Below are 14,535 nucleotides of genomic sequence, written 5' to 3'. Positions count from 1 at the left end.
CACTTAGCTTTTATGATCTTGGAGAAGTGGCCTTCTGTCAGAGACATTTAATGGGGCCCAGCAGCACCCTCCCCTCTGCTCACTAGTGCTATATGTTCTAGGGGGTGTCCTCTTTGTGGGCTGTGTGGGCCTTTCTGTTGTGGTGGGGCTGACTACTTTGGGTGTGTGGTAGGTGGGGCTGGCCCCTGGCTCAGTTGGCTGCTGGGCCTTGCCTTGTGTGGTGGCTACTGGCTCACTGGTTGGTGTGGCTGAGTCTACGATGGCAAGCTGCATGTTCCAGGGGGTCCTGGGGTTGGTGCTGGCTGCAGGGGCTGGGGGTACCTGGTGGTGGTGGTGGTCCAATACCAGGTGTGCTGTTAAGCCCCCTGCACTAATAGACTAGAGAGAGTACTCCAGAATGGTGCTCACCAGCACCATTAGTGTCCTAATGGTAGAATGAGCTCCCCAAAATGGCACCCCCAGTGTTTATGTCTGTGTGGGGAGTCCCAGTTCCCTCCTACCTCTCAGGGAGTCTCTCCAGGATCAGCAAGTTTGTCTGACCGAGATGTCTTTCAAATTACTGCTTCTTCATTGGGACTTGGAGTGATTGAGATTTTGTGTGTACCCTTTAAGAGTGGAGCCCACTTGTCTCTCACATATGCAAACCCCACTGGCCTTCAAACCCAGACATTCTAGGGGCTCATCTTACAGGTGCAGGACCCCTGGGCTGGGGAGCCCAATGTGGGGCTTGGACCCCTTGCTCCTTGGGGAGAACCTCTGTAATTGAGATTATCTTTCCATTTGTGGGTCATCTACCCAGGGGTGTGGGTCTTGACCCTACTGTGTCTCCGACCCCCTTAGCCATCTCATTGTGGTCCTTCGTTATATCTTTAGTTGTGGAAAATCTTTCTGCCAGTTGTTCTCATAGATGATTGCTCTGTAAATAGTTGTAATTTTCCTGAGCCTGTGACAGGAGGTGAGCTCAGTGTCTTCCTATTCCACCATCTTGGCCACACCTCTGTGGATAGTTAATGGTTAATGAAACAATATATACACTTGGTTTAAATTTATATTGAGCTTTGTGATGGATTTTATGAAATAATGAAACTGTTTTTAGAATAAGAGGCAACAATTAAGTAAAATGCCTTGTGTTACCTGACATACATCAAGTGCCACATACTGGGTAGTGTTTTAAGTACTTTAAATATACTGACTTTTAAAATCAGTACAACAATGTGATGAAGTTGGTAATGTGATCATCCCAATCTTATATATGGGGAAAGTTAAGTAACAGAGAGGTTAATTAACTGGCCAATGGATTACCCAGCTAGTAAGTGGCAGAACTAGTATTTCTCCAAAGCTCATGCTCTTAACCACTCAACTATCCTGTCTCTATATTGCTATATTGGTAATGACTATTATGGGTCAGACCTTGAATTCTCCTTTGAAGGGTTCATAGTATAAATATCAGAGGCATGTAAACACATAATCATAATTTGATAGGGAAAGGCATAAGGGAATAAAGGTAAAATTTCCTTAACTTGGTTCTATTGTCTTTATGTTTTTTGTTTTGTTTTGCTTTTAAGTGAGATTGTATTCCAGCTACATCAGTGGTTCTCAGCTGGAGGTAGTTTATCCCATAGAAGACATTTGGCAATGACTGGAAACATTCTTGGTTGTCACAACTTGGCAGAGGGGAAGAATGCAACTGGCAGCTAGTGGGTAGGTGCCAAGGATGCTGTTAAACATCCTACAAAGACCTTCACAACAAGTAATTACTTGGCCCAGAATGTCAATAGTGCTGCTACTGAGAAATCCTGTTTTACATATTTCTATTTTGTGTACATCTTTCCGTGTCAGTACATACCTTTAATTCCTTTTAGTATTATCTGACTTTGGCTTCATCAGTTTGGGCTGTTGTAACAGAGTACCATAAGCTGGATGGCTTAAACAACAACTGTGGCGGTGCTCACAGTTCTAGAGGCTGGTAAGTCCAGAATCAAGGTTTCGGCAGATCCACTGTCTAATGAAGACTCTTTTTGGCTTGTAGACAGCCATCTTCTCATTGTATCCATGCATGGCATAGAGGGGAAGTAAGCTCTCTCCTGTCTTTTCTTAAAGGGCACTAAATCCCATCTTGAGGGCTGTATCCTTTTGATCTAATTAACTCCCTAATTACTTATCTCTCTCTCTTTTTTTTAAATTTTATTTTTGGTTGCACCAGGTCTTAGTTGCTGCAGGCAAACTCCCTAGTTGTGGCTTTTGGGCTCCTTAGTCGCGGCTCACCAGCTCCTTTAGTTGCAGCACGTGTGCTCCTTGGTTGCAGCCAGGGGGCTTCTTAGTTGCGGCCAGTGGGCTCCTTAGTTGCAGCTCGTGGGCTCCTTAGTTGTGGCATGCAAACTCTTAGTAGCGGCATGCATGTGGGATCTAGTTCCCTGACTAGGGATCGAACCCCACGTCTCCTGCATTAGAAGGCATATTCTTAACTACTGTGCCACCAGAGAAGTCCGTCTCTCTTTTTTTAATTGAAATATAGTTGATTTACCATATTATGTTAGTTTCAGGTACATTATAATACAGTACATTATAGGTTATTACAAGATACTGAATATAGTTCCTTGTGCTATACAGTAGGTCTTTGTTCTTCATCGGTTTTATATATAGTAGTGTATATCTGTTAATCCCATACTCCCTAATTTATCCCTCCCCCACCTTCCCCTTCGGTAACCATAAGTTTGGTTTCTGTGTCTGTGAGCCTGTTTCTGTTTTGTAAATAAATTCATTTGTATTAATTTTAAGATTCCACATATAGGTGATATATAATATTTGTATGATAATCTCTAGGTCAATCTGTGTTGTTGCAAATGGCAATATTTCATTCTCCTTTATGGCTGAGTAATTTTCCATTGTATATGTATATACACCGCATCTTCTTTATCCATTCCTCTGTTGGTGGGCACTTAGGTTGCTTCTATGTCTTGGCTATTGTAAATAATGCTGCTGTGAACATTGGTGTGCATGTATCTTTATGAATTAAGAGTTTTCGTCTCTTCTGGGTATATGCCCAGGGGATTGAGTGGGATTGCTGGATCATATTGTAACTCTATTTTTAGTTTTTTTAAGGAACCTCCTGACTGTTTTCCATAGTGGCTGTACCAATTTACAGTCCCACCAACAGTGTAGGAGGGTTCCATTTTCTCCACACCCTCTCCAGCATTTATTGGTAGACTTTTTGATGATGGCCATTCTGACCGGTGCGAGGTGATATCTCATTGTAGTTTTGATTTGCATTTCTCTAATAATTAGTGATATTGAGCATCTCGTGTGCCTTTTGGCCATCTGCATGTCTTTGGAGAAATGTCTGTTTAGGTCTTCACATTTTTTGATTGTGTTGTTTTTTTGATATTGAGTTGTATGAGCTGTTTGTATATTTTGGAAATTAAGCCCTTGTTGGTTGCGCCATTTGCAGATGTTTTCTTACAGTCCATAGGTAGTCATTTTGTTTTGTTTATGGTTTCCTTTGCTGTGCAGAATCTTATAAGTTTGATTAGGCCCCATTTGTTTATTATTTTATTTCTTTTGCCTTGGGCGACTGATCTAAGAAAAAATTGCTGCGATTTATATCAGAGAATGTTTTGCCTGTGTTCTCTTCCAGGAGTTTTGTGGTATTACGACTTACATTTAAGTCTTTAAGCCATTTTGAGTTTATTTTTGTGTATGGTGTGAGGGAGGGTTCTAACTTCATTGATTTACATGTGGCTGTCCAGCTTTCCCAGCATCCACTTGCTGAAGAGACTGTCTTTTCTCCATTGTATATTTTTGTCTCCTTTTTCAAAGATCAATTGACCATAGGTGTATGGGTTTATTTCTGGTTTCTCTATTCTATCTATGTGTCTTGTTTCTGTGCCAATACCATGCTGTTTTTTTTTATAGCTATTTATTTATTTATTTACTTTGTGTTACACGGGCCTCTCACTGTTGTGGCCTCTCCCGTTGCAGAGCACAGGCTCCGGACACGCAGGCTCAGCAGCCATGGCTCACGGGACTAGCCGCTCCGTGGCATGTGAGATCTTCCCGGACCGGGGCACGAACCCATATCCCCTGCATTGGCAGGCGGACCTTCAACCACTGCGCCACCAGGGAAGCCCCTACCATGCTGTTTTGATTACTGTAGCTTTGTAGTATTTTCTGAAGTCTGGGAGGATTACACCTCCTGCTTTGTTCAGTTTCCTCAGGATTGCTTTGGCAATTCTGGATCTTTTGTGGTTCCATATAAATTTTAGGATTATTTGTTCTAGTTCTATGAAAAATGTCATGGGTAATTTGATAGGGATCACATTAAATCCATAGATTGCTTTGGGTAGTACGGCCATTTTAACAATATTCTTCCAGTCTAAGAGCATGGGATGTCTTACTGGCAAAGAAGAAGAGCATTCTAGATAGGAGGTGAGCAGGTACAAAAGCATAGAGGAATAAAGCTCATAGGGTAAGTGGGAACTCTTGAGTTGTCACAGTTGAATTTAGGGTCAAAGTGGCAGAGACAAGGCAGACTACTAAATAAAAACTTATTTTGCATATTTTGAAAATAATGATAATTTTATTTCATTATTTGTAAGTATTTTCTTCCCTTTGATCAAGAGCACTTAAAAATATTCTCATATCTTAATTATCATTTTTACATGATATAAAACATACAATGAAAAAATTATCTGTTGCGTATAAGGGAGGCAACATAGATCCAAACAGACAAAACATTTTTGGGATATGGGTGGATATATACAGCTAAAGCAAATTCAACATTAGGCGCATCAGTATTATGTACTCCAGTGCTATACACAGCTTCAATTAAAGGCTTCACTTCAGAGTATGGCATGTGAAGGGGAAATCCAGAGAACTGAAGGAAAGCAAAATAAAATTTTTAGTCATTAGTGAACGTGAAGTTTTCACTGTATTTTTTCCCTAAGTAAGTATGTACAGTTCTTAATATTCGTAATAGGAAGTCTTCCTTTTGGATCTTAAAGTCATTTATTTAGTTTTGTTTTTCTGTCCAGCTATATATTAGCAATATAGAAAATGGAGAGAGGCTAAATGTTGATTTTTTAGTTGCTAACATACTGACTTGGTGTTTAAGACACCTGTTAGTCACCCAGCTACTCTCCACTGTTTCCTTCTTTCTTCCTAATAGCCCCAAGTTTGCATAGAAACCCGTGCAATTCCAGGGACCTAGGTTAAGTTAATACCTTCTATCCCCTTGGCCTCAGTGTTGATCTACAGAAAAGAATGTATAATCTAGGAAACTTGAAAGGGATAGTGGCACGCAGATGCTCTGTCCTGCTCAGAGCAATATGTGTGCAGATGTGCGTCCTGCTGGGAACTATTCCAGCCATTTGCTACCACAAGAAAAGCCATCCTGTGGGTGATGCCACCACATGGAGGAGGGCAGAGTGGGAAGACTTGCAGACATGTGGTATAGCCCTGATAGCTACTTACCCCTAACTTTTACCTAAATAAGCCCATAAGTTGTTAATGTTCAAGCTTGTTGGAAGTAAGTTTTCTGTTACTTGAATTGAAAACATCCCAGCTGAAAAATGAGCCTTATAAGGTAAAGGTAATTTTTAGTCCGTGAGTAGAATTAAATGTACAACTTGATTTCATACTGTTTAGCCAATGAGGCTTACTGTTTTAGTTTGAGACTACTTTCTAGGTTTTAGGATCCAGATAAAGGATGTGAACACACAGCACTACTGACAGGCAGTAGAGAAAGCCTATTAATGAGAATTTTTCTTAGCAATGAAAAGCAATTAGTATAAAATATCCTTTTAAAAAAAATCTGACCAAGAATGGTTGGTTTCATCTGTATGCTCAGTTGAGTCTAACATGATTTAGCTAGATATTTTCATTTTATTTAATGCTCTTGCAATTTTATAAAAGATATTATTTTTCATAGGACCCTCCTACAAAAAAAGGTGGTGTTTTGGTTTTATAGAGGCATTTTGCTCTTTAATGGTAGGTTCATTCTTGAGATTTGAACTTCTAATCACATTTTTTAGTCTGTGCTGCTTCATCTGTGTACTTTGGGGAGTAATTTAGGCATTTTGATTCCAAAAACCCATAGTACCAAGCAATTTCCAATTTGAAATGAACTACTTACCCTGTAGTCTCCTAGCTGTTTCAGCAGTTCTGTTCTGTGGTCGTCTTCCACATCTTCTCCATGATTTCTTTCTAATAGAGGCAGGAAGTGACGCAGAGTAGAGGTACAGTATCTATTCCACCGAGTCAGATGGCGAGGCCTCCAGTCCATGATTTTTTCTTTTAGTATTTTTTCAATCCTGTTTATAAAAGATAAGTTCCATTTTTTGGTGACTTGACTTTTCCCTTGTAAACAAAAATAAAAAATAGTATTCTGAAACTATTAGAAGAAACAAGATTTTTGGGGGGAATTTGTTGTTCTTAGGATCCCAAATAAGGCTGTATTTGAAATTTGCAGTTGAGAGTAAATTGGTATTTTTTAGTAATAATACCTTAAAAAGGGTCACATTTAATCTTGTGCAGCTTGACATGCTGCTCTTCACACAGCTTGAGACAGTAGAAAGGGCACACAGGCTTTGAAACTAGAAAGGTCTGGCTGGGCTCAGAAGCCCCCTTTAACACTTGACAAGTATGTGGACCTCTTTGAGCCTCAGTTTCCACACGTGTGAAACTGGGGAAATAAGTTCTATTTTACAGCATTATAAGTATTATTGGGGCTCAAATAGGCTCTTACTAGCTTTGTACATGTGTTAGGTTTTTAAAATAGCTGAAGTTCACTTAAGCACTAATTGGACAAAATAGGCATATTTAAGCTGAGGGTTATGATATTGTCTGAACAAGACCCATAAATAACATGACGTTGAACTCTAAATCTGAGGTTAAGTTTTTGGAGAACTACCTATCATTGCTGGATTTCACTGCTGTATGTCTCACACCATGCTGATGCTAAAGCCTTCTTTTGAGCCTTGGGATTTAGAGATCACATTTGTACTCTGCATCTATAAACATGAATTAAAGTTTAATTGCCCAAATTATTTTACATTGATCCAGGTGGAAAATTGTTTAGTTGGATATTAACACTCCTAGTGACAGACTGCATATGCATTTATGGATATCAAGTGACCTGTCTTGTAGTTCAGCTGTAGCCACTTTGTCGGTGCGCTGGTAAATTAGCTCTTCTGGCTGTAAAAGAAAAAATAGTTCAGGAATTTTAGAAATCAGTTACATTTAATTTCAATAGCTATACATCCTTTTCTAAATTTTTTTTTAATTATGAACTCTCAGACATTCAGTTAGTTAGACATCGAGGATAATGTAACAGATGCAAATATACCCAAGACCTACTTTAAGTAAAGCATCACAAATTATAATGCTTTGTGGTTCTTTCTCAATTTTATCACCCTTTTCTGTCACAGAAGTAACCATGATCTGAATTTGTTTGTTAGCACTCTTTCATTCATCATATACTGAATACCTACTGTGTGCCAGGCACTTACTTACACAAGTGAAGGGGACAGAGCTGTGAATTAAATCCCTGCTCTCATGGTGTTTACATTATAGTCAGTGGAGATAGGCAAATTAGTGAAATGTGTTTATGACTTAACTACAGATGTATGTATCCCTAAACAATATATTGTACTGCATGTTTTCTGAAATTTATGTAATAATTTTATACTGTAAACATGCCATTTTTTCTCCCTTAACATTATATTTAGAATAGCAGATACCTATTTTCAGTGTGCTTACTAATACTCATGAATATTAATTCATTTGTGTAACTACTATAAAATATTCTACTATATACCATAATTTATGTCTTCTGTTGTTCCAGTTTTAGGCTTTTGCAAACAGTGCTCCTATGAAAATTGTTATGTTACCTTGTATACATGGGAGAATTTCTCTAGGGTGATTTTTCTTAAAACTTCTTTTGGAAAGGTTTGATCCACAGTAAAAACTACATTTTATATTACACACACAGTATCTATATATCTATAGCTATCACATTTAAAGTTTTAGTAAACAGTTCTCATGCTTACTATTTATAATGTATTACTCTCCAGGACCCTCTAAATTAATGTTATGAGCCCCTCCTGGATCATGCCCTGCAGTTTGATTTCAGGTTTCAATAGCAGTGATGAAATTAATTTAGTGAATTGAGACCAGCATTGAAAAAATTAAATGAAATATATTTTGTGGTATTCTTTTGGGTCATGGGACTCTGTATCAAAACTTACTCTTTCACATATTTGTGTACTGGTTCATGATATGTTGGTCTTTCTTATTGGGCTTAACTAACTTTGAAAATGACATATTATTCTAGACTAAATATCTAGGAGTGGAATTAAGGGTCAAAATATATCTGGCTACCCAATATAACGATATCACATTCCTCACTTTCTATATCTACATTTAATTGTTAATAAAAAAATTATACCTGAACACTGGAAAGGCCAGGATATGGAAGCCTTCTTGAAAAGAAAGATTTCCATAGCTTGGGCTTGGTGACATCAAAATTCATCCTTAATGGGGAATCATATTGTTGAATATTAAACCAAATCTAAAAAAGACAAGACTACATTAGCATATATGGTAGCAGATGTATGTGTATACATGTGTGTATGTATGTTATATAAAGAGAGACAGCAGAGAGAGACAGAAAGGGAACATGTAGCTTGCACATGTTTTTGTCATTTTGATTTTTAAGACTGATAAGCACTTTATGATCAGTGGCATCGTATAGTTGTCAGCAGCCTTTTTTTTTTTTTTTTAACATTTTTTATACCTGCAGTTGAGGTGCACCTTACGATTAATTGTAGGTTGATGAAATAAGGTAGTTCCTGGTGATAAGACACTTAGAATCTTTTGGAAGAAGACAGACAAGGCTACTCCCTTCTCGGGCTAGCCTTTCCTAACCTTGCTCTTCCCAGCCTCCTAATTGTGGTAGGTGTCCATCTCTTTGCTTCCACAGCACTCTGTAACCTCTGAGATAGCACCTGTCTTATTGAGGCACTGTAGCATGTTAATTCTGGAACCAGACCACTTGCATTTGAATTCTGGCTCCAACGTTTACTAACTGTGTGACTTTGGACAGTTTAATTACCGTATGCGTCAGTTTCCTCCTCTATAAAAGTGGGATGATCGTACTTAACCTCATAAGGATGATGATAACATTAAATGAGTTGATACATTTATACCTCTTAGAACAATGCCTGGTACATAGTAAGTACTTAATAATTGTTAGCTATTTTATTACTGTTGTTAGTATTTATCATTATTTATATTTGTTTATCTCACTGGACTATTAGATGTTGCCTTGAGGACATTTGCCATGTGCTTTATTCACCATTGTATCATTAGCATCCAGCACAGCTCCTGGTTGGCGTGTGGTAGGCATATTGAGTAACTGTGTGCATGAGTGGTGAATTTGTCCATTCAACATAATCAAGTACCTTATATTTAGTGTCAGTTCTAATCACTGTGGATAAAGTTGTGAATGAAACATAGTTTCTACCAGCATGCAGTAGCTAAGGAAAAGACAGTGCAAACAAACAAATACATGGGATATCAGATGATACAAGACGTGGTAGATTGCATCCCTGGCCCCAGTTCCTCACCCCTTCCTATACCCACAGCCTTTGCCCTGTTACTTGGCAGTTACTCCCACTAAAAGGGCAGAAATGTATTTCCTTGCCTCTTGACTTTTGGTCAGTAGAATGGGATAGCAGTGTCATTATGTGACTTCTGTGTCCAAGCTTAAGCAGCTCTGTGTGTTCCTGCTTGCCCTCTTGTGCCTCTGCCAATTGTCATTGCCCTGAGTCCCAGAATAAAAATGCATGAAGCAGGGCTCTCCCAGCCTAGGTCAGCAGAACCATCCCAGCTGACTCAGATCCATGAGAATAATTGTCTGAAGCCATTTCTTTTGGGGATGGGTTTTTGGTATTTTGTTGTGGCAAAAGCTAACCTTACAAGGGCTATGGAGAAAACTATGCAGGAAGAGGTGAAATTTTAGGGTAGGCAGAGACGTTTTCACTGGAAAGAGCATGAAGGAGTGAGGGAGAAATTAATGAAGATACCTGGTCAGGGGAAGGGTCATCTATGCAGAGGAAATAGCAGATGCACGGTGTGTCTGATGTGTCTGAGGGACAGCAAAGAAGACAAAGTGACTTCAGAGGAGTGAGCAAATTAAAGCAAGAAAGAGATCAGCAGAAGATGATGGGGGCAGGGCAGCTGTCAGATCATAGAAGGCCTTGTGGGCCATTTTAAAGATTGAGGCTTTGACTGTTGAGTGAGCCAGGAAGCCACTGGAGTGTTTTATGCAGATGAGTGACATAATTTCCTTCTATTTTAACAGGAATATTCCTTGCTCTTTTGAGATTAGACAGCAGGGGGTAGGGGCAAGTCGTTTAAAGAAGGCAAGGTTTACTTTAAGAACTATAATTTGGCTGTAGGGTAGGGAATGTGCAGAAAGTAGTGGGAAATAGCACTGGAAAAAAAGAAGTCAGGTTACATAGGGCTTTCAAATCCAAGGTGAGACATTTATTTTTAAATCTGTATACAGTGAGGTACCCTCAGTACTTTTTGAGCCATTGAATGATGAAAGCTGAAATTCAGTAACAGGTATCAGTGTACCAAATAATGGACTGAATTGGAGACAAAGTATTTAGTTGGCTACTTATAGTAATGCAGGATGAAACAATAATGATATGACCTGGAAACAGAAGAGGTAGAATCTATATGAGTTGGTATCAAAAGGATTGAAGTAGGAGGAAGTGAGGGAGGGGGAAAATCAAGGACAGTTCTGGGGTTTGAATCTGGGTAACTGACATCCACAGAAGTAGGAAGGCCAGGAGGAGGAGCTCTTTTTAGAGATAAAGGAGAAATGATACGAGTTGTGGATGGCCTGAGTTTGTGATTTTGGTAAAGCATCTGGGTGTCTAGCAAACAGCTGAAAATTCAGGACCCAAAGATTCTGGGGCTAGTGACAGAATTATGACTTTTTTTGCCAGGATAAACTAGATAGAGCTGTAATAAATAATGTGTGGTTCTGCAAGAAATCTAAATGTAGAATTTTCAGGAAAATCTACTTTTAAGGTGTGGAAAGAAAAGCCAGTGGAAGAAACCTAGGGAACTATTGCAGAGAAATGAAAATCAACAGTCCTTTATCAGTAAACCGAGGATGAGAAAGTGGTTTTTTGCATGAAGAGGTGATTAGTTGTGTCACGTGCCATAGAAAAGGACAGGAGAGTGAGGAGTGGAGTAAACCATTGGATTTATTTATGCATGAGCAAGACAATGGTACTTCTCAGAGGGTATTTCTGTAGAATGGTCAGGGAAGAGGACTAGATTATAGGCGGTTAAAGTCTGAGTGTACTGAGGAAGTGGAAGCAGGGCATATAATTAGTATTTAAAGAATTTTGGAAGGAAAGGAAGGAGGGGCAATGGTAGTTTAGGCTGTAGCCAGGTTGGGAGAAGCATATTTTAGAATTGTTGGACTTCTGAGCCTATTGGTGGAGAAGGAGAGAGAAAACATATAGAGGCCAAGTTGGGACAGTTAGTGGAGCCAAGTGTTGGAACAGGAGTAGAAACACAAACATGGGTGGAAGGGGGAGACTTAGTTCTTGGCAGAGGAGTGAAGGAGGAAAAAGGCTGACAGTCCAAAGAGGTGGTGTGGTAGAGCAGGGGCAGTTGAGGTTTCAGAGTGCCAGGCCTGCAAAGCGAGCCTGAGGTCCTCTCCTGAGGGTGGCCGAGGCTTAGAGCAGGTTCAGAGCAGCTGCCACGTGGGATGGCCGGCATCATGAGCCGCTGCTGCCTGTCTTGTTAGAAGAGGAGGAAAGGGGGTCTTTCTTCCTCCCCAAAACTTGGGCTTTATGTGAATTAGTCAACCATACAGTAATTGTTTTGAGAACTAATAATTTTGACAAAGAATGGAGTTCTCTGTAGGTTTTTTCAATGCCTGTTGACTCTGCCTGATTACTAATATGACCTTAAGATGGTTCTCTACATGTATTAATAGATGGAGCTTAGCAGATCATTTATGATTATGATACTGCTTTTAATTAAAAATAATAACATGCAAATTGTACACTACACTGCTCTTTTCACACTTGTAATTAATAATAGTTACCATTTGCTGAATACCTATGAAAGACAGGTACTTTGCTGAGTGCTTGGCATATGTTATCTCTAATTATAGTAGTAACCCATAGACCAGTGGTCTTCAAGGTAGGGTGCACATCACAGACATAATAGAAGAAATATTAGATCTTCTAATTATTTCTTTTCATTTTAAGAGTTTCTTCTGTGTGTAATATAAATAATATATTGATCCATAAGTAAATACATATATAATTTATAAATAAAAATACATATATTGGGGATATATGCTCAAATGACTTTTCTGACGGATAAAGTTCAGAGAACACTCAGGTAGATAATGATTATAAAAACAGTCACAGTAGCCAACACAGGGTTGCTACTGTATGTTAGCTGCTTTGCATTGATTATCTCATTTACTTCTCACAACTACTCTGTAAAGTAATTACTAACAAATACCTTCATTTTACCAGTGAAGAAACTGATGCTGTATAAGATTAAGAAACTTTCCTAAGCTTACATAACTAGTAAATGATGATGTTAGAATTTAAACTCAGGCAGTGTGATCCCATAACTCATGTTTTTAACCAGTGCCTTATAGAGTACCCTTCATAGTTAAATGGCCTCCCAAACTGGGTGCAAGCAGAATCACCTGATGGTACCTGGGAATCTCTTAGAAAAAGAAAAGGAAGAAAAGAAAGACAGTCTTTTCAGGTGATAAATTTGGCTCATTTAGTTCTCAAAACACTATGAGTTCGGCATTGTAAACTCTTACTTTGGAAGGGAAAACAGGACAAGCCAGAATACAAACTCAGGTCGTCTGAATCTAAATCCTAAATTCTTTCTTTAACCTCATTCTGCTTCTCGAAGATCAGGTGACTAATTCAACCAGAAGTTTTTATTTAGAACAGTTCTGCCACTGTGCTTGACACTGCGTTTCTTTAATTGGTATTATATATGTTTATGTAAATTTTTTGACACAAAATATTATTAAAATCAGTAGATCAATTTAAAAAAAGCAATAGTCAACCACATTTAAGAGGAAATGGTAATACTTACATTATCGGGACCTATTAAACAGCCCACGCTTTTTAAGGGGCAGAATGTATCAAATTGTCCATAACAATGTCCACTGCAGGGATTCCATATTAAATAGTGACTTTGCTCCCGAGTTAGCACATAGGCAGTTGGACCCTGAAGGAAAATAGCCATTAAACCAGTTTCCGATTAATTATGCTATTAGGGTCAACAGTAGTTTGTATAGACAGTTCATTATTTTAGTTGGACCCCTAATTTCTAAACCCCATGGCTAATGGTGAAAATTATTTTGCAGTTCTAGATTATGCTGAATTAATAAAATCAAAAGTTTATTTTTGCAAAATTCTTGCATGTGCAACTAGTGTGATATAGTGACCAAATAGGAATAGTGGTCATGTTACTCAACCGACATATCCTTTTTTTTTTTTTAAGTTAAATGGGGTATGTTGTGGGGTTTTTTTTTTAGTTTTACTGAAATATAATTGATGTACAACACTGTATAAGTTTAAGGTGTACAACATAATGATTTGACTTCCATACATCATGAAATGATGACCACAGTAGGTTTAGTGAACACCCATCATCTCATACAGATACGTTAAAAGAAATAGGAAAAAAAATTTTTTTTCTTGTGATGAGAATTCTTAGGATTACTCGCTTAACGGCTTTCATTTATAACATACAGCAGTGTTAATTATCTTTATTATGTTGTATATTGCATCCCTAGAACTTATATATCTTATAACTGGAGGTTTGTACCTTTTGACTACCTTATCTAATTCCCCTTCCCCCTATCCCCTGCCTCTGATAGCCACAAATCTGATCTCTTTTGTATGAATTTGTTTTTGAAGTATAATTGACCTACAACACTATGTTAGTTTCTGGTACACAACATAGTTATTTGATAATGTCTATACATTTCAAACTGATCATCATGAAAAGTCTAGTTATCATCTGTCACCATACAAGGATATTACATAATTACTGACTATATTCCCCACACTGTATATTTCATACCTGTAACATTTATTTTGTAACTAAAAGTTTGTACTTAATCTTCCTCACCTATTTCTCTCCTCCCCCTCATTCCTCCCCCCATTCCCCCCTCCTCCCCCCCATTCCCCCCTCCTCCCCCTCCATTCCCCCCTCCTCCCCCTCCATTCCCCCCTCCTCCCCCTCCATTCCCCCCTCCTCCCCTCTGGCAACCACCTGTGTTTTTTGCTGTATCTATGTTTCTTTTTTTTTCTTTTTTTAAAAATAATTTATTTTTGGCTGCATTGGGTCTTCATTGCAGTGCACAGGTTTTCTCTAGTTGCAGCGAGCCGCGGCTACTCACTGCAGTGGCTTCTCTTGTTGTGGAGCACAGGCTCTAGGCATGCGGGCTTCAGTAGTCGT

General features: G+C 38.8%; 1 protein-coding gene across 5 annotated transcripts in view; it reads right to left on the bottom strand.

Annotated features, from left to right (window-relative positions):
- Window positions 1-4,476: 4,476 nt before the first annotated feature.
- CC2D2A (coiled-coil and C2 domain containing 2A) overlaps window positions 4,477-14,535 on the bottom strand; it is a 138,016-nt gene continuing 127,957 nt past the window's right edge. For 4 of the 5 annotated variants that reach the window (XM_032632685.1, XM_032632686.1, XM_032632688.1 and 1 more), the window contains 5 exons: window positions 13,162-13,296; window positions 8,444-8,566; window positions 7,133-7,191; window positions 6,131-6,308; window positions 4,477-4,873 (listed from right to left, as the gene is read on the bottom strand). In XM_032632685.1, coding sequence (XP_032488576.1) covers window positions 4,685-4,873; window positions 6,131-6,308; window positions 7,133-7,191; window positions 8,444-8,566; window positions 13,162-13,296 — 684 coding nt within the window. In that variant the 3' untranslated portion in view covers window positions 4,477-4,684. Of the gene's footprint in view, window positions 4,874-6,130; window positions 6,309-7,132; window positions 7,192-8,443; window positions 8,567-13,161; window positions 13,297-14,535 lie in introns of those variants that run through there. The other variant, XM_032632689.1, reaches the window with a different exon arrangement.

This window comes from Phocoena sinus, chromosome 5, assembly GCF_008692025.1.
Source record: "Phocoena sinus isolate mPhoSin1 chromosome 5, mPhoSin1.pri, whole genome shotgun sequence".
Classification (NCBI taxonomy): domain Eukaryota; kingdom Metazoa; phylum Chordata; class Mammalia; order Artiodactyla; family Phocoenidae; genus Phocoena; species Phocoena sinus.
This window is presented reverse-complemented; position numbering and strand designations above follow the sequence as displayed.